This window comes from Crotalus tigris, unplaced genomic scaffold, assembly GCF_016545835.1.
Source record: "Crotalus tigris isolate CLP2741 ecotype Arizona unplaced genomic scaffold, ASM1654583v1 scf7180000018397.643900, whole genome shotgun sequence".
Taxonomy (NCBI): Eukaryota; Metazoa; Chordata; class Lepidosauria; order Squamata; family Viperidae; genus Crotalus; species Crotalus tigris.
This window is the reverse complement of record NW_024096982.1, coordinates 71,897-91,786: the sequence shown is the minus strand read 5'-3', so window position 1 is coordinate 91,786 and position 19,890 is coordinate 71,897. Positions and strand designations below refer to the sequence as shown.

Sequence of the window (19,890 nt, the reverse complement as noted above, 5' to 3'; positions counted from 1 at the left end):
GGTGCCTTTATCATATCAATTTGCGATTAGAATCGTCTGGGTCTGGAGGCCTTTTGGAAGATTTTCCTTCATAGTTATAGGGGAGTAGTTAGCATTATTCATATGGATTTCCTCAAACCTGGCATTACTGTCAACTCAGAATATTGTATTACAACAGGGGTGTCAAACTCAATTTCATTGAAGGCCACATCAGCATTGTGGTTGCCCTTGGGGGGCTGGGTGGGTGTGGCCTACTGGGTGGGCAAGGCCAGCTTTACATCGTTCGTGTCAAGGGTGCCTGTGTGGCCTGGGCAGGAGTGGGACAGATCTGAGGGTGTCTGGCAGAAGGAGGTGGGACTGCAGCAAGCGCCAAGGTGTGGTGCATTTCTTCATTCCTCAAAGGGTGACACCACCCCAGCATGCACCAAGGGGACGGGGCCAACGCGGCAGGGGCTAGTTCCTCGCTGTTTCTGGACAGCCTTGTGGAGCTAAGACTGAATGCGTTTCAGCATAGATGGCCACCACAAAATTGTACATTGACTCCTGGCCGGCCAGGGCCAAGGCAGCGTGGGCCATTCCGTTTTCAGAATGGTTTTGCGGGCCGCATGAAACCACTTCACAGGCCACATCCGGCCCCCGGGTCTTGTGTTTGACATGTCTGTATTACAAGATTCAACAATTTGAAATGGATTAAGCAAAATTTGGAAGCATACAAAAGGAAATTTTGCTGCAGCATGACAGCACTAGATCTCATCACCCAGAAGGCAATTGCAAATTTGATCTCACTGTTTAACCCCATCCAGTATGCAGTTTATTTTTGGCACAATGCAACTTCCATCTTTTTCCATAATTGAAGATATACCTTCATGGGCAACTATTTAAGTATGTAGGAAGAATTTCAGATCTGGTTGAAGAAGTAGACTTTAAGAAGCTTGTCTGTCATTGGCCAAAGTATGTAGCAAATGGTGGTGATTACGTGCAGAAGCAAATATAGGAAATACAAGTAACAAAATAGTTGATTTCAAGAATTATTTCTTTTTAATTAAAATATCCACATATAAATTAAGGTTAGGGAGATGGAGGTATACTTTTCATTCAACCCTCATAACAATCAATATGACAAACATTGCAATTTAGACAAAAATTATTAAAGGTACAAGAATATCTCACAGCATGGGACTGTTAGATGTCAATTTCTCTATTCTACGGTCAGTTTTAAATTGTTCTATGGTAGTCTGATGTGATAACGTTTTAAGTTTTTAAAGGCTCAAAATATTTTTGTCACTAATTTGAACAATGCTATTCATTTATTCAGTGCCATGCCTTCACATATACTCATGTTCCATTCATTTATACATGGCATTTCTATATAGTACATGCCATGACACATGCCTTTTCATAGCCTTTCATACAGTAATTCACATTCTCATATTTTTCTCTAATTCTTCTTACCATTTTCATTCATATGAAATGAATTCAACATGTAACGTTTATAGGGCTCATAACAAAAACTTAGATAGGTCTTTATAATTTTTTCTCTAAATTAGCTAAATGTAAAAGATGAAATATTACACTGGTATGTCAAAGGTGATTTTGGATTGGATCCAGCATAAGCTTCTTTCAAATAAACTTCTTTAATCCACAAATATTGTCTGATGTGGCAGAATTCCACTGATACAAAGAGAGGAAATTATCTGTGCAATAATATCCTATGATCCATTCTTCCATATGCTCTACAGCAACAAGATAGCAATATTTGGAGTTGCAAACTAAGGAAAAGAACTTTCTCCAATTTTAACGGACAGAAGCATCGTCAACCCTATTTAGAGCTAATCCTATTAGAGATATCAGAAGACAGATCAAGCTATTATATTATACTTGGTATCATCTTGCAACAGTACAGTAATTCATATATCATATTAAGCTTCAACTTAGTGTATGGTTTCTATATGGCAACAGAAAACATCAGTTAATTTTTATCATACAGCATAACAAAATTTCAGGCATTTAATACAATGATACATAAATATTTAAAAATGTGACACTAACTAAAATGATTACAAATATATTTCAAGTGTAGTTGGGATAGTAAAGTCATAGATTACAAACTCCATTAGTTGATATGGGTTAAACAAACTAGCAGGAATGTTAAATACCCCATTTAAGAACATGTCTATAGGTGAAAGATTATCCATTCCATAGTTAAAGGAACTAGAATACTTTGGATGTTCACTGTGGTTGTGGTTTTATCATGAAGATGAAAATCTATCCATTTTCTGTAACTCACTGTACGTGTATAGAGTCCTGGATATTTATCTTGATTACAGCCAGTGGCAAAACTGGTGATGCCTATCAGATAATATTGGGATACGCTCGGGAAATAGCACATCAAAGGTCCACCACTATCTTCCTGGAATATGAAAAATAGGGAAAAAGTCAAATGTTCATGTTATTCTAAAATTCTGAAGTACTATATAGGTTTTTTAAAAATTCAATTATTTATTCAATTTAGAAATATTGATATTTCTTGATATGTTACACATTTATCAGACTATAAAACTATTATAAAAAATGTTAAAAATAATATAGTGGCTGTGCTTAAAAACTACAGAAAAATTAAAAATCCTTCAAACACAAAACACTTTAAAGAAATAAAAAAATAGGAAAAAATTAATGAAAATACAAAATTTTTATATGTTAAAAGTTCCTCTGCCACTTAATATTTTCAAACTTTTAATTTTGTATGAATACAAAAGTTTACTAACAAGTTTTAAAATAGTGAATTTGCACCTAGGCTATAAAAAATAAGAGCATTTGATCCCGTCTGCATTTGATACAAAGCCAATTCAAGGCTAAGAGTTGAGTCCTCGACTTGCATCAGTTTGTTCAGTGACCATTCACAGTTAAAGCGGCACTGAAAAGAGTGGCTTAAGACTTTTTCACACTTACGACTGTTGCGACATCCCCATGGCCAGGTGATCAATATTCAGACTCTTGCCAACTAACTTATTTATGAGGATTGCAGTATCCTAAGGTCCAAATAAGGTTCAGGCAGAAGAAGAACATTGTGGCTTCAAAATCTAAGCGATTGGTTTGGACAAAATTCAGCAGCACTTTTTCATGCAACTGCTGATAAAAACAGGATCGCCAACATGATTGCCAACGTCCGATAATGGATATGGCACAAGAAGAAGAAGGTCATGTGATCACATTTTGTGACCTGATAAGCAAAGTCAATCAGAAAGCCAGATTCACTTAATATCTGTGTTACTAACTTAATAACTGCAATGATTCACTTAACAAATGTGACAAGGTTGTAAAATGGGACAAAATTCACTTAACAAGTGTCTCACTTAGCATCAGAAATTTTGCGAACAATTGTAGTCATAAGTCGACTACCTATAATTAATTGAAAATAACCAATCAATTTGAGATGTTCCTTATTAAAAAAAAGTTCTTTAAAAAAATACATGAATTTGCAAATTCTTTTAATTTATCTACTTATTATTCAATTTAGGCACTGCTGAAATCCCAAATGACATTATATATTATACACTTAAAACTTGTAAAAATATTTTTATTTTACCATACAGGTATTTGTTGATGAGGAGGCACAAATCATATCAGTTGGTAATTTTTCTTTATACCATTCATATTTATTACAGACATATAGTGGAATAATAATTGCTCGAGCTTCTTGTAATTCAATTTTAATTTTGTCTGTGAAGAAAAGACAAAATATGTGGAAGTATGCTGTGTTCAGCATTCTTTATAGAGTTTCCAAAGGAACAGTAAAAAAAACCCGGTAACTTTAAACAACAAATCTATTATGGAATAAGTGTTCAAAGATTTCAATTTAGTGGGTAATTATCACTATTTACATTTATTGCACCATTTTTCTTAATCATGTTTACTATTCTCAAACAACAAATATAGACACAAATTCTTTGCTAAGGACATAACTTGGAATATCACATAGAGTCAACTGCAGGTTATAAAAACTATTACCATCATAAAACTGTTAAGTCTTTAAATGCTACAGATTCCCAGTTGCTAATTTTGTAGTAAGACAAGCCTTATGGAAAATACAGAATATTGAGAGTTTTAGATCCAATACTATTTTCTAAGCATAATGCCCTAAGCCTTCAAATCATTAGATGATGAAAAAGCATTTTTTCACCCATTCAATTTTTTTCTGTAGAACTCCCTACCTACATACATTGTAGCCATTACAATAAATGAAACATAAAAGGATAAAAAAATATATAAAAAAGAACCAGGTAGTTTCAATATAAGTTTAGTTCATCCTTAAATTTAGCATTATATTTCAAATGTTATAAAAACATAGGTAATCTCATTTTTAGAAATAAAAATAAAAATTGGGGAAAGGTTGACTGGATACATTTTTGCAAAAGCAGAGTTGACAACTGTGGCAAACAATGGAGAACTGGTAAGTAGACCTGCTACTGTATTCTCTATGAAGGAGAAGACGGGAGATAACCCACATATATTCCAAACAACTCCTCATATCTTGTAGGTGTGACCAATAGAAGATGACAGGAATAGCCATCTTGCTTGCAATAGTGCTCAGCACCTTTTAAAAGACACTAAATTTACTAACCTCATTTTCTAATCTTTTTCAAAAATTGCTTTTTAATTCCTTTTAAGCTATTAGAGACATTTGGAATGATAAGTTTGAAAACATCAGGTGAGTTCTCTTCAATCTTGAATAAAAGAAAAATTTAATCATAAGCTTAAAAATTTAAATAATTTGTAATAAACAGCAAAAACTAAATAAGACTGACTTTAGAAAAAGTTATAAATGAACAAGGGGGCCAGATAAATTGGGAATTTAGAAACATAAGATTTTGGAATTATAAAGAACAAAGAACCCATGGGAAATAAATCTTTTCTAGTTTTGCAAGTCATAATGAAGATAAATAATTTTATGTTTTTAAAAATTGGACACTAGAGGGAACTAAAGAATCCAGGCAGAGGGGGAAAAACACAAAGCTATCAATTAAAATTATGCAAAACATTATAACATTCAAAATATTAAAGGAGACTTTTGAAGAATGGAACCAGAGATTAGTAGCCACAATATCAACAGTGTCAGTCATGGTGTCTGCCTCTATGGTTAGACTATGTTTAAAAAATGAAAATGAAGAAATGCAGAACAAGTTAGATATTGATAGTGGATTTACAAATGAGAGGTCAAAAGAAAAACTTGGAAAATGATTTCTCACTAGCTATAGAAAAGAAACTGATATTTTAGAAATACAAATGATGAACCAAGAAAATGACGTGAATATTTTTTCCCTTACTGGATTTAAAAAACAAGTATTGTAAAAGACCTAAAGGTCTCTTTGCGATGAGATTAAAAAGAATTGAAAAATCAAATCCTAAAACATTTGAATGAAGATTAAGACTGTTAGAAGTAAAAGAAAGGAATATGTTTGTTTGTAACTTTAATGGAGGTGAAGAATCATTAAATTTGTTTATACCTATGATGCAGTTTGGAAATCACTTCTTTACATATTTTTTCTTACTTTTCTTTCTTCTTTTTTCCTTTTCCTTTATTTTTTACTTTCTATTCTATTTTCTTTCTCTAAATAAAGTCTGTATTAACCTTTACTGTTTGAAACCAAAAGGCATCTATAGCTGGCTACCTTTTGAATCAAAGAGGTCTCAAATTTATTTCAATGCCAACACAAGAAATCTAGTATCCACCTTTTTTTAACATATTCTTTGGAGAATTCAATAAACATAAAACACAATTTTGGATGTATTACTTCATTAATCATAATATATTTTATATTTCTTAAAACTTAAGCCCACTGGTTTTTCAAACCAATGCTATGCAAATCCACAATGTGCCACTACGTTTCAGCAGTGCAAACTTATAAATATCTGAAGAGTATTTAAAGTATTGATATGGAGACTAAAGGTGGCCCATCCCAATCTAGAAAAATGGTCCCTTGACAAAATCAAAGTGCAGCTCACCAACTACAGGTTACTCTTATTTTTAATAATGTTACTGAGTGTTATTATTAAAAACATAAGATCTATTACAAGCTAAAAAAAGAAATAGGGAAAAAAGAAGGAAAAAAATAGAAATGTAAAAAATAATATAGTTCATAAAAAGAAAAATATAGAAAATTACTTCCCCATAACTTATCACCTTCTTGTAAAACTCAACAAGATTTCTTCTCCCTATATCAGTGGTTCTCAACCTTTTTAATGCCGCGAGCCCAACTGGTTGTAAGTCGAGAACTACCCAACCGGTCGTAAGTCGAGGACTCCTCAACCAGTTGTAAGTCGAGGACTACCCAATCGGTCGTAAGTCGAGGACTCCTCAACCGGTCGTAAGTCAAGGACTTTCCCTGCCCGGGAGCGCCGCATATGTGTGGTGCCGCCCCCTGCGCCGGCCGAGGCATAGCTGGCAAGCGGCAGAGACAGTGCAGGCCGACCACCGGCTGGGCCACCAGCTGGCCCAGCCCAAGGGAGATAAGGCACCCACCAGGCCCCACGTGCGCCAGCAACCCTCCCTGCGCCCGCCGGCCTCCCACCTCCCACCCCTGCCCCTCTTTTACTTACATGTTTAGTAGTTGCTCAGCAGGGAGGGGTGGAAACTTCCAGACAGCTCACCTCCGCTGTAGACAACTTGCAGCACCGTTTGCAAAATGGGACTTTTGGCGGGCTCAGCAGGGCAGAGACATCCTAGACAATTCCTATTGGCTTTTGAAAACCAATAGAATTAGACTCTATTCAAAAGAGTCTATTTTATTGGCTTTCAAAAGCCAATAGAATAAAAGGGAGTAGCACAGCTAAGGAAAAGGGGAAAAAAATGGCGGACTGTGTTGTTTGGCGACCCCCGTGAAATCGTCGTTCGACCCCAAATGGGGTCGCGGCCCACAGGTTGAGAACCGCTGCCCTATATCATGTTATCTACCACCAAATCTTTAGAGCCTCATCATTGAGTTCTGATGAGCAAAAGTCCATTTTTAACCTTGATCAAATAAACTAACTTTATATTCCTTCCCTTTACTTTTGATGGTTCCCTGAAATAATAGTCCTAGAACTTTATTCTCATTTTTTCTTTATCCCTTCTCATAAAATTAGCTTCTTTTGTAAATCCAATATAAAAAAGTTATCCAGGTCTCTTTTGGTTTGTTAAGATACCAGTCAGTTTAATTTGTACATCCAATATAGCATCTCCTTCCATACCATTTACAAAACCAATGATTTTGAATCCATTTTCAAATCAATCTCAGTCATAGCCTATAAAACTTCTCTTCCATACCATTTTCAAACACTTATCTATACAGGCAGTCCTTTGCTTACAATTCATTTAGTGACCATCTGAAGTTACAATGATACTGAAAAAGTGACTTATGACCAGCTTTCAGACTTATGATTGTTGAAACCGTGGTTATATGATCCAAATTTGGGCACTTGGTAACTGGCATGTATTTATGACAGTTGCACTGTCCCAGTGTCATGTAAACTCCACTTGTGACCTTCCCAGCCAACTTCTGACAAGCAAAGTCATTGGGGAAGCCAGACTCGCTTAACAACAGCATGATTCATTTAACAACTGCAGTAAGTCACTTAACAATTGTGGCAAAAATTGTTGTAAAATGGGGGAAACTCATCTAACGGCCTTGTTTAGCAACAGAAATTTTGGACTCAATTGTGGTCATAAGTCAAAGTCTATCTGTAATCGCAGACACTTTTAAAATCAACTTCTGGATTTATCTTTCAATACATCCAATATTAAAGTATTTTGTTCCATTCTAATTTAAGCGTTGTCCTTTAGTTCCTTCTGGTTTCTGCTAGTGTCCAACCTTCAAAAATCACACATACACAAACAACAGCACTTTATCATGCGAAGGTTTCTTAAAAATAGTTTAAAAAATTTATTTCAAAACAATTTGGACCCTCAGTCCATTTATAATCTACATTCTAATTGTCTTTTTGTAAGTTGTTACCCAAAAGTTTTTTTAACTACTTATATTTGTATTTAAATCTTCTTCTGCTAAGGATTGAAGGAAACTCATCCAGTGTAGTAAAAGGTGCCTTTCTGTAGGTTCTTAATATCTGAAAAAGAGTTAATAAGCAATTTCCAAAAGCGATTAAGAAAGGACATCCAGTGTAATTTGAAAAAAATGCCAGCTTGGGCAAAGATGACAAACCCTCATCTCCCAGCCCTTTAAACCTGCTGGAGATCGTCAGCTGATGATCTCCTTGCAACTGTCTGGAGCACATGTGGACATTCCAAAGTGCTCTCCTGTTCAGAGAGGAAACCTGAACAGCCAGTCCCTTCACCAGCTCTTCAGCCCACTGCAGTCATCGCCTTCTTTCTCAGTGTAGCTGGTTTCAATTCGCCATTTCTTCCCCAGAAGTCTACTACTCTTCTCTTACCTACAAAACAACAGATAGATCTGTTCAGCTGACTATATAGGACATGTGATAATTTCTTGATGTTGACTATATTAGGAAACCAATAGTGAGGCTCACAATCCCTGGAGCAATTGATTTAAAACAAATATGCCTGAGAAGTATGCAGGCACAAGAGCATCTCCAGAAGTTGTTACTAAATATTGAATATAATGGAAAGGAACATGATTAAATACATATGATTTAATGTAGATTATATGAAAATTATTCATTCTTCTGGGCTTTCTTTCCTAGCCTATAATTTTATACTCCATAACATTTCATAACCCTAATATGAAAGCACTCATATCAATTTGCTTGAATCATTGGCCAAAAGAAAATTTGCTTCACATCTATAATATAAAGTAATTCAGCAGATAATGAAATTTAATTTAGTTTGATGTGTAGGCTAAAGCTGAAATTTATATTAATACTGTAGACAGACAAGAGTTTACATTATAAAAAGTTGTCCCCATCATCTCAATAGCCTAAAGAATGGAGATTCAGGGGTCTTAATGTTAGCAGTGAGAGTAATTTGTTTTCTGCAGGCCTCCTGGCTCCCATATGCACCCCTGAACTGCCCTGAAGGACTAAGAATCTGCCCAATCCTTCCTAGTGATGCCATCACAGGTTTTCTTGAAGGCTTAAAGGAAGCATAGCTCTCAACCCCTTAAATACTGCCCAACTCTGTTCTCCATAATAAGTTAGATTACTTGAATTAAAATATGAAATCTTTCCTAGTTCATGAAATATTATTTGCAGAAAGATTAAATAATTACCTTTTTTCTTTCTGTTTCTCCATCCAGTTATGTAACATGGATTCTTATCAGTCACTAGATGAGAATTGTGAGGTAAGCAGATAGGTTGAATATATTTATTGTACTCGACAAGCTTCACAAGTTTAAACATTGCAATATCATTTTCGTAGCTGTCCCTCTTGAAACCAGAATGGACAATGATACTTTTCACTCGACGACTTATGGTGTGAGAATGAGGTTTATAAAGATGATGTAACCCAATCATAACTCTCCAATATTCTGGGTTCCTAGGACAATAAAATCCTTTGTAGAGTTAATGAGGCTCAGTGGCTGCTTTACATAATTTTAGAGTTATGCAATCTTAAGATCTGTAATATTGTAGTTCTAATTCAGTTAAGAATTCTATCAAGTAAGAAATTTGCAATTTTATCAAAGGGATCCCTTAAATAAAAATTGGAAAGTAGGTACTGTACTCTGCCATTAAGAGTTTGTTTTATTATGACAATTATTCTTTGAAATTCTTAAGTATTCAATTTGGAAATTGGAATACAGAAGCATGAGATAAAAATACCATACAATATCTTTTTGTTCTGAAAGATAAATCTGTATATATGTCCATTATGACATGAGTACAGGATATAAGAACTCTAAATGGATTGGAAGAAGGAATCTAGTACCTGTCTCCAACCAGATTCATTTAAGAAACTTAAAAACAAAGAATTGAGGACAATACAGTAATTCTCTTCCATTGTTTTTCCTACTATTAATTCACAGGATAATATACAGCCAGCAAGACTACTAACTATTGATACTTCTCTCCTCCATGAATTTATTATTTCATCCCCATTTTAAAATCATCTGAATTAATTATTACTACCACATCTGATGGCAGTGAACTCTACACTTTAACTATAAATTGAAAAGCCCATTTTTCATACTATATATGATTTCATACTATACCTCTAGCATATCTCCCTTTACCTAACATTGCTCTAAGCCAAGAACTTCAACCTCTTATCTTTCCTCCAAAGGAGCTACATTTTTGCACTTTTACCATTCGGTAGTATGCTTTTTGAAGCATAGTGAATAAAGCTACACATGGTATTCAAAGTGACGATTCATTGTAAATTTATATAAGGACAATATTATATTGATAGTATAACTGGCAACCAACCTCAGACAATCACCAAGATTTATTTTATAGTAAACACATATTGCAAAGAAAGATTCCAATACTCATTTCTATGTAGACTCTGGGCCAGCATGTTTTAAAAATCCCCAAATGGAAGAATTGACATTAGCCAAATAAAACATCACTACAGAACAGTAGATGAAGGAGCACTGCATAGCAGGAAAGTCAGTATGCTAGTAGTATGCTTTAGAGAAGAGAGCAAAAACCAAAACAAAATATGTTCTATTTTAAGCTACTCAAACTAAAGGGAATATAAAACACATCACTTCAGAATTGGTCACTGACAACAAATGAGAAACAAAATCTAACTAGAGTTTTGCAGCATTCAATTATGAAATAAGACAGAAAACTACATTGTTTGGAAGATCTTCTAAATGATTTATTGTATTTAAATGCATTTCTAGCACCATATATTCCTGTAGACAGGATGGGGGGGGATGCAAATTTAGTGCCATTAAAAATTACAGTAACAAACTGGCACAAAAATAAAATTAAGCACTGGTTAAGTGAGTTTGGCAGCAGATTTTTTTAATTTCTACATTTGATGTTCACTACTGTAACAATAGATTTTACTGTAAAGCATAAATTTAAATAGAGTTCACAAATTAGACTGTGGCTATCTATGAAACCCAACTGCATGCTAGTGAAGTAAAAAGATGATTCAGGAATAGAAATTGGACATTCGAGACAATAAAGAAGCTAGTATGGCAAGTATTTTTTCTGAAAGAAAATATTTCAGAAAAGTCTTAGAAAACAAATTAGCCCCCATTATGCACAGCTGCGTAATTATGAAATCATCCAGTCAAATTAGTAACTTCATATTAGATGGTAGAGGCTGTTTGCTCTTCATTTAACACAGGTATATCAAACTGCTGGCCTGCGGGGCGAATGCGTCACACCGAAACTGCGCCAGCCCCATTGGGAAAGTCACGATACATTGCGCAACGTCGCGAATTTGACATGCCTGATTTAAATTACAATAAATCCAGTTTTCCGTTTTTTGTTAGAAAAAAGGGTAGTTCAGACAAAAAAATGGATGTTCTAAAAAGCATAATTCAAAAAGACAGGATGCTTTTTTCTTCTTCTACTGTGTATCTATTAAACACGTCTTTATCTGAAAAATAAAGTATGAGTACTTTAAATGGACCCGCTCATCAATGCCATTTTAATTTTAATTTTAAAATCCTCTTTTCAGTGGCTTGTCAATTATGAAATCGATGAGCAGGTGAGTCACATAGTGATGAACTTTAAACTTTTCACAGACACATGGTATTTTCATTATCTATTTCTAAGTATAATTTAATCAATCATTTGGTACATTTTAAAGCAGTAGAACAAATATTGTCCTGGGAAATGTCTTCTTGGCTCCTCTGGTCTTGTAACAAAAAAGCAGTTTATCTAACAAAAAAATTAATGTACATTTTTTATCCAAGTGAGGAAGACTCACACAGGGACTTCCTATTCCTAAGTGGGACTATATATAATAATATATTTCATCGGATAAATATTCTGATTTTTTTTTAAAGTTTATACTGCTGATGTTTGTGTGGGCATAGGAATATAATATTTTTACAGAAACAAATAATTAAATAATTGGAGCCCTTAAAGGTTGCTTTTTTTGCTTTTGTGAAGGGTGATATCTAATATGGGTCTTAAGAGTGATGTTAAACAATTTAGATTACCTTTAGACTGATGCATGATGGCAGGATGCATGCTACCTATCTTTTCAACAGCCATAGCTTTGTGATAGCCAAAAATGAATACTTATGACACCGAATTCTAAAGTTCTCTTCATAACTTTAAACCAATCACTGAGTGCCTGGATCACCATCACATGACCATGAGTATATTGTGACTATCATAAATATGAGGACCAGTTATTGACTATCATTTATTCAGATCTTAATTGGAATAGTGCTGCACCAGTTATTCTTAAATGAGGACCACCTGTAGAACATAAGCAGGATGATAGTTTGATAATACAAGTCACAGCTAATACAACTAGTTTATTTGTTCTCAAGCAACTGGCAGATGTGATATCAGAACCACTGAACTATATTTTTCAAAGATCCTGGAACACAAGGGAACTACCAGAGGACCGGAAAAGAGCTGATGTAGTTCCCATCTTCAAAAAAGGAAAAAAAATGGATCCAGGAAATTACAGACCTATCATCCTGACCTCAATACCTGGGAAGATCCTGGAAAAGATAATCAAACAATGAATCAACGAACACCTAGAGCCAAACAAAGTCATTACTAAAAGCCAACATGGGTTTGTCAAAAATAGATCATGCCAGACAAATCTTATTGCATTCTTTGACCAAGTGACAAAATTAGTGGATCAGAGGAATGCTGTGGAAATAATTTACTTGGACTTCAGTAAGGCATTTGATAAAGTAGATCACAACCTACTACTTGACAAGATAGAAAAATGTGGGGTAGACAGAACCACCACCAGATGGATCCGTAGCTGGCTGACCGTCCGTACTCAGCGAGTGGTCCTCAATGGAACTGCATCTATATGGAGGGAAGTGTGTAGTGGGGTGCCCCAGGGCTCTGTTCTGGGCCCAGTACTCTTCAACATCTTCATCAACGATTTGGATGAAGGGATAGATGGGGAACTCGTCAAATTTGCAGACGACACCAAGCTGGCAGGAATAGCCAACATTCCAGAAGACAGGCTTAAGATACAGAAGGATCTGGACAGACTTGAACACTGGGCACTAACTAACAAAATGAAAATCAATGGTGAAAAAAGCAAGGTTCTACATTTAGGCAAGAAAAACCAAATGCACAAGTACAGCATAGGTGGCACCATGCTCAATAGTAGTAACTGTGAGAGGGACCTCGTAGTCCTAGTAGACAATCACCTAAATATGAGCCAGCAGTGTGCTGCAGCTGCCAAAAGGCCAACACAGTGCTAGGCTGCATTAACAGAGGGATAGAATCAAGATCACGTGAAGTATTAATACTACTCTTCAATGCCTTGGTAAGGCCACACTTGGAATACTGCATCCAGTTTTGGTCACCACGATGTAAAAAAGATGTTGAGACTCTAGAAAGAGTACAGAGAAGAGCAACAAAGATGATTAGGGGACTGGAGGCTAAAAAATATAAGGAACGGTTGCGAGAATTGGGTATGTCTAGTTTAAAGAAGAGAAGGACAAGGGGGGACATGATAGCAGTATTCCAATATCTCAGGGGCTGCCATAAAGAAGAGGGAATTAAGCTATTTTCCAAAGCACCTGAAGGCAGGACAAGAAGCAACGGGTGGAAACTCATCAAGGAGAGAAGCACCCTAGAACTAAGGAGAAACTTCCTGACAGTGAGAACAATTAATCAGTGGAACAGCTTGCCTCCAGAAGCAGTAAATGCTCCAACACGGGAAGTTTTTAAGAAGAGACTGGACAGCCATTTGTCCGAAATGGTGTAGGGTTTCCTGCCTGAGCAGGGGGTTGGACTAGATGACCTCCAAGGTCCCTTCCAACTTTACTACTATTACTAGTTGTTAGAAATTACTATTAATTTCTATTTATTTATATGATTTTATAACTGCCCATCTTAGTAAATGATTTTGGGTGGCTTACAATCCCTCTTACTCCCAGTAAGTGGAAAATTGGTAAATGGTGCTTGGAAACATCTTACTTCCCGGGATAGATTAGGAAAAAAGTAATGCTTAGGGAAACATTGTTAAGTATGTGAAGATGTGGATTTAATTGTCATAGTTTGAAAGCCAAAAATTCCAAAGACAAATTTTCCTCTTTTTACACTTCCTTTTAAGTTGCTGTTGAAAAATATGGCACAGGAAAGAAAGCAAAATAATTTCCTAGAGAATTTAAGACCTCAAACTACTTCAGTACTTTAGAAACAACCAAGAAGTTCTATTTTTCTACTGAAGTCAGAAATAAAGATCAAAGCATTCCAAATTTCCAGATATAAAATGTGTTTTATTTGTCCCTACCTTAAAGGAGCAGAAATAATCTTTGCAATCTCCTATATTCCCTATTTACTTTCCTCACTTGCACTTAATCACAGAATGAACTTTATACAGAAGTTTTTCTGCCATGCCCTTATGATTTTGCCTTCATCTCATCTCCAACTCAAATCTGAAGCAGACTCAAAGCATCCTCACTTCCGGAAATAAGCCATGACAGTTTTACTTTGGGAACCTGGCTCTGAAAATGGGATCAGCCCAATTAAGAGACAGCACACACAGTGAGGGATACACACAGGTATCATATGAGTGAGGATTCCCATGCCCATCTGACAGCCTCTTTTCCTGCTTATTTATCAGACTCCTTTTAATTACCAGTTTAAGGCTCCTTCAGAAGAAAGCTAAATCCATGTTTAAATTGACTAGTTAAGAGTCAGCAAGTATGGGGAAAGTCATACCATGGAGGGACCTGTCATTCTCAACCTATCACCCCTCCCTACCTATCTTTATAAGCTGGGCACCATCAAAATTGAGATTCCCCTTTCCACAACTTTACTAACCCCTGTTAATTAAAAGCAATAGCACTTAGATCACTTATACCAGTTATACTGCTCTATAGTGCTTTACAGCAGGGCTTTTCAACCTTTTCACCCATTGTACCACTTTTAGGATATGGCAATATCTGAGTACCACCAGTCACCTAGCAAGGTGTCAAAAACTTGATGACCAAAAAAAAAAAGGAAAAAAGTGATGAAGTACAGGTAGTCCTTGACTTACAACAGTTCGCTTAGTGACTATTCGAAGTTATAATGGCACTGAAAAAAGTGCCCCCCAAGCCACAGCCGAGCAAGACACCTGCCCGACCGCCCGGCAGCGCTCTTCCTCCTGTCTGAAGTTTTCATTGTTGTGAGCATTTCTGTTGAGGATTGGCAGCAGGGGGGGGGTGTTTGGTTTTTATTCCTCCCATCTGCTGGGTGGTTGCAGCATGTTTTGGTCACTTCACATGACCCTGGGATACTGTGACCATCATAAATATGAATCAGTTGCCAAGCATCTAAATGTAAATCACAAGACCCTGGAGATGCTGCAACATTCCAGCTGATCGGCACTTCTTCTGGACTCAGCAGAAGCGCCAGGATCAGCGCCAAGCTCCAGGTGGAGCCTGGCGCTGACCCTGATGCTTCCAATGAGCCCTGGCAGTGCCGAAGAAGCGCTGATCCTGGCGCTTCTGCTGAGCCCTGACAGCCCTGCAGCTCCAGCCATCTCTCGCTCAGGCTTGTCCGGTGCTGTCACTGGTTCAGCTCATTCCCCTCCCCCACTACCACTTTTCTGGGATGGTCGTGTACCACCTGCCAAGTGCCAATGTACCACAGGTGGTACCCGTAACACTGGTTGAAAAGCCCTGCTTTACAGCACTCTCTGAGCTGTTTACGTCAGCATATTGCCCCCAACAATCTGCCTCCTTATTTTACAGACCATGCAAGGATGGAAGGCTAAGTTAACCTTGAACTGGTCAGGATCAAACCCCCGGTTATGGGCAGAATGAGCTTGCAATACCGCATTCTAACCATGGCTGGAACCTGTGAAAAGCTTTGAGTGAATTTTGAAAGATGGTGATATAATAACCCAAGTCCCAGCATATTTAAGGGCTGGGGATTGGCAGATGTTCTACCACAAGCCTCACCAAACTCATTATTTAACTCATATTATATAAAGACATCACCATTTGGTGGCATCCTATCTTTGGAAGGATAGCAATTAACAGCTAACCCTAACAAACCCTAACAACGGAAATTTCATCCTAGCTTACTTTTCTGTCAAGTGACAAACTGGTGAACAGCATTTTAATTATCAAGGAAAGAGATAAAGGAATTCTTCAGCTGTTGTCCTCTTGTAAAGTATTTTCTACATGCATTAAAAGCTGCTGAATCTAACAGGATAACAGAGTTGGAAGGGACCTTGGAGATCTTTGAGTCCAAACCCCGCTCAAGCTGGAAACCCTATACCAGGGGTAGGCAACCTCGGCTCTTTTATGACTCATGGACTTCAATTCCAAGAATTCCTGAGCCAGCATAGCTGGCTCAGGAATTCTGGGAGTTGAAGTCCATGAGTCATAAAAGAGCCGAGGTTGCCTACCCCTGCCCTATACCATCTAGTCTTTTTTATTTTATCTAGTTTGATAAAAAGATTTGAACAAGTGTTGTTAAGGCTAAAGGTATACAAAACACTTTTTCTGAATCTCTCCTTCCACATATTTCAAAATTCAATCATTTGTTTAAAATCTTCAAACTGAACAAAAAAGATTTAGAAATTAAAGATACATACACCCATTTCTTAATGCAACGTGCTACTGTCAATACCGAGTTGTTATTAATTAAAGATCCGCCACATACATGCCGATATCGACCTGATGGAACACGATAAATCTGAAGACTAACTTGCCATGGCCATGCTCCAAGCTGAGCAATATGTCCACCTACAATTTGAGTCTCTGCTGTTACGGTAACTATAGCAGGCCTTGCTCCACATCCTGGAAATCAAAATGCAGTTATATTGTTAATTTTCAATTACCGTAAAATAGCTAAAAATCAACACCAACATTCAACAATATACACAAAGTAATAACCAAAGACCCTTTTTAAAACTTATCTGGATAAGAAATATTTGCTGTTACTGGACTAAATACTGTTAGGAGATTAATGATTTTAAAATACCACTACCTTTCATTATTAGAAGAGCTGTCCAACTCAGAGGCCCCCCAACCTTTTGGGCACCAAGGACCGGTTCTGTGGAGAGAGGTTTTTGCACGGACTGGAGGATGCGTGGTTTTGTGTGCTGCCTGCATCTCACGGATGGGGCTTTGCTTGTTTGTTGCTGGCATACTGCGGCCAGGTACTGGTCCACCGACCAGGGGCTGGGGCCCCTGGTCCAACTTAGTCATTTGAACTGAAGCAGCAGTAAACTCAACAGACAAGTTTGGCTAATACTTTGATCTGCTACAGTCAATCAATCAGCTGTAAAGAGATTTGGAGTTGTAATCCAAAATATGTGCAGGTGCTTAAATGCCTAATTCTGAACTCATAGGCAGTTTCCAATTGATGCCTTAGTAAAACAAACTGTAAAAGTAACTGAGCTTAATCTCATAATACAATTCCTACACTGTGACCAGAATATAATAATTGATATGAATTCCCCCTTTCCTTGTAATATTGTTACAAAATTTTTGTTAGGCTAAGAAATTTGCACAAAGTTATCCAGTGAAATTGGTAAATCAAAAGTTTTGATTCCAAATCTTCCCAGTTCAACCATATTGGTTTATTATTTTTATTTTGACTTACAAAATAGTATCCAGCAACAATGAAATGGGAGCCATCAGGCTAGAAACTAGGAAATTGTGAATTTTAATTGATCTTGAGCACAGTGTCAGCTGGATGACCTTGGCCAACTACTTTTTCTCTGCTAATAAGGCAATGGCAAACCATTTCTGAATAATTTTGCCAAGAGAATTGCAATCTGAAATATTTATAAACTCATAAGAGTATTTTAATTTATTTATATTCTGCCTTTATATATTATACAACAGGCAAAAGCGCTTTTATTTAGAATTGCTACCGACATCCCATGCTGCTTTCAACAGCTCTAATTAGTGTGAAAAGTCAAATCTACAATATTAGCAACAACGCTAGCCTTCGATAATAAACACAACTGTAATGATCAGAAGAGATAAATCCAAAGTAATTATGAATCAGCGTCCTTCAAACTGAGAGTTAACAAATTGAATGCGGCCAGAGGCTTCCCAAAATTCCCTACACAGGAGTACCTACAATAAATTTATGGGCCGAAAGGTACAGAAAATAATTGGGAAAACTGTTCGGCCCATATATTCGGGACTGGATCTCAATGAAATGGTATCGACAATTGAGAAAATGGCAGCAGCCACGCCCGGATTAACTGTATTTCCTTCGCTCATTTCAAAAGTAAAGAAGAGGGAGAGAATCACACGCCCACAACCTAGTTGCTGCAATATTGACGAAGATCTTAGGGAACGAAACCTCCGTACTGTCAGAACACAACTTTGCACAGACAACCTCGCGAGTAGTCCGCAATTATTTTTCGTTCCTAGAGCAAATGCCTGAGGCGCCCCCACTTTCGCCCCTATTTATGCAATCGTGATGGGACTTTCGACAGCCACCACTGTTGCACAAATGGCAGCGGGGTAGCTGGGCGGACGCCTCCTTTTCGGGCCCTCGCGTTCCCTCAGCGAAGGATTCCCGCGCGCTCCGTTGACGGTTTTTTCCCTCAAGCTCGATCTGTTAGGCTATCTCGTCCGAAGCAGCACGTTGGCAATCAAAGGCCGAGCTCAACGCCCTGCGAGGACGGAGCGAGGCCAAGCTCACCGTCGGTAAAGTTCAGGGCTTTGGGCGCGGCTTCTCTGAATAGCACAAGCAAAGCCCAAAAGGAAAAGGCGGCGGCGGAAAAGTTGTGGCTCATCGTCCGTCCACGAAGCAAAACGGCAGCCGACTTAGCGCGCCTTCTTTCTCAGGCGAGGGCCGTCGAGGGTCAGGTGACAGGGCGCGCGAGCGACGGTTTTTCTTGTCAGCCTCGCGGGGCGTCCCTCGCCAAGGCGGTTCCCCTGGTGCAAATCGAGGGGGAAGGCGACATCTTGCCTTCAACCGGCCACCGAACTGCCCGATTGAAATAACCGCTGGCTGAATCGGGGTGGGGTGGCGGTGTGTGAAGGTTCTTGTCACTACCATAACGGACCCCTTGGCTATTCTGATTCTGACTGGCAGAATCTTTCAAAGTAATGGGGGGGCGCAGAGCCACCTTGTGGCCAGATGGGCTGCAAACAAATTTAATATATGAATAAAACAAATTTAATAACTAAATAGAAAATAAAAACATCTTAAACCAGTGGTGTCGAACCTATGGCATGGGTGCCAGAGGCGGCACTCAGAGCCCTCTCTGTGGGCACTCACACTGTCATTCCAGTCCTAGGCCTTCAGCTGAGTTTTATAAAACCTTTTCACTTATCAGTCAATTTCAACTTCTCATGAGAAAAAAAAGATCTTGCAAAGTTGGAATTGATTGATTGAACTTTTTAGTCCCACCCAGTCTGCTGTTACCACTGCAGCCACGCCCACCCAATGGGCCACACCCACCTGGCACCCGACAATGCATAAGTGGGTTTTGGGTTGTAGTTTGGGCACTTGGTCTCTAAAAGGTTTGCCATCACTGTCTTTAAACCATCAGGCTGCTCTTCGATGTTGGATTAACAGTAACATGTTGCTTCATGGTGCACCAATGAGTGACTTGAATTGGTTACGGTTATCATAGGAGAGGAAGAAGAAATATTGCCAATGCATTATCAGGAGAAAATATATTAGAATCACATATAAGAGGCAGATAAACTCATTCCGTTCCGTTCCCCCCCCCCCAGCTCAAAATATATTTCTCAGCAAGCATGGGCTGAAAGGATCAACTCCCATGCAAATCACGATCCTTTGGATGTGAAACTTACTCATTGTTTGAATGGTATGACACAAAAATGTTACACCATGTATTGCTACAAAATTCTGGCACTCAGA

At 37.7% G+C, this 19,890-nt stretch overlaps 1 protein-coding gene across 1 annotated transcript in view; it reads right to left on the bottom strand.

The window, feature by feature from the left end:
• Positions 1-994: 994 nt before the first annotated feature.
• LOC120311936 (transmembrane protease serine 9-like) overlaps positions 995-19,890 on the bottom strand; it is a 36,426-nt gene continuing 17,530 nt past the window's right edge. The window contains exons 5-9 of the mRNA XM_039352038.1: positions 17,023-17,234; positions 16,628-16,832; positions 9,198-9,463; positions 3,566-3,699; positions 995-2,389 (exon numbers count right to left, since the gene is read on the bottom strand). Of these exons, the coding sequence (XP_039207972.1) occupies positions 2,153-2,389; positions 3,566-3,699; positions 9,198-9,463; positions 16,628-16,832; positions 17,023-17,234 (1,054 nt within the window). The 3' untranslated portion in view covers positions 995-2,152. The remainder of the gene's footprint in view (positions 2,390-3,565; positions 3,700-9,197; positions 9,464-16,627; positions 16,833-17,022; positions 17,235-19,890) is intronic.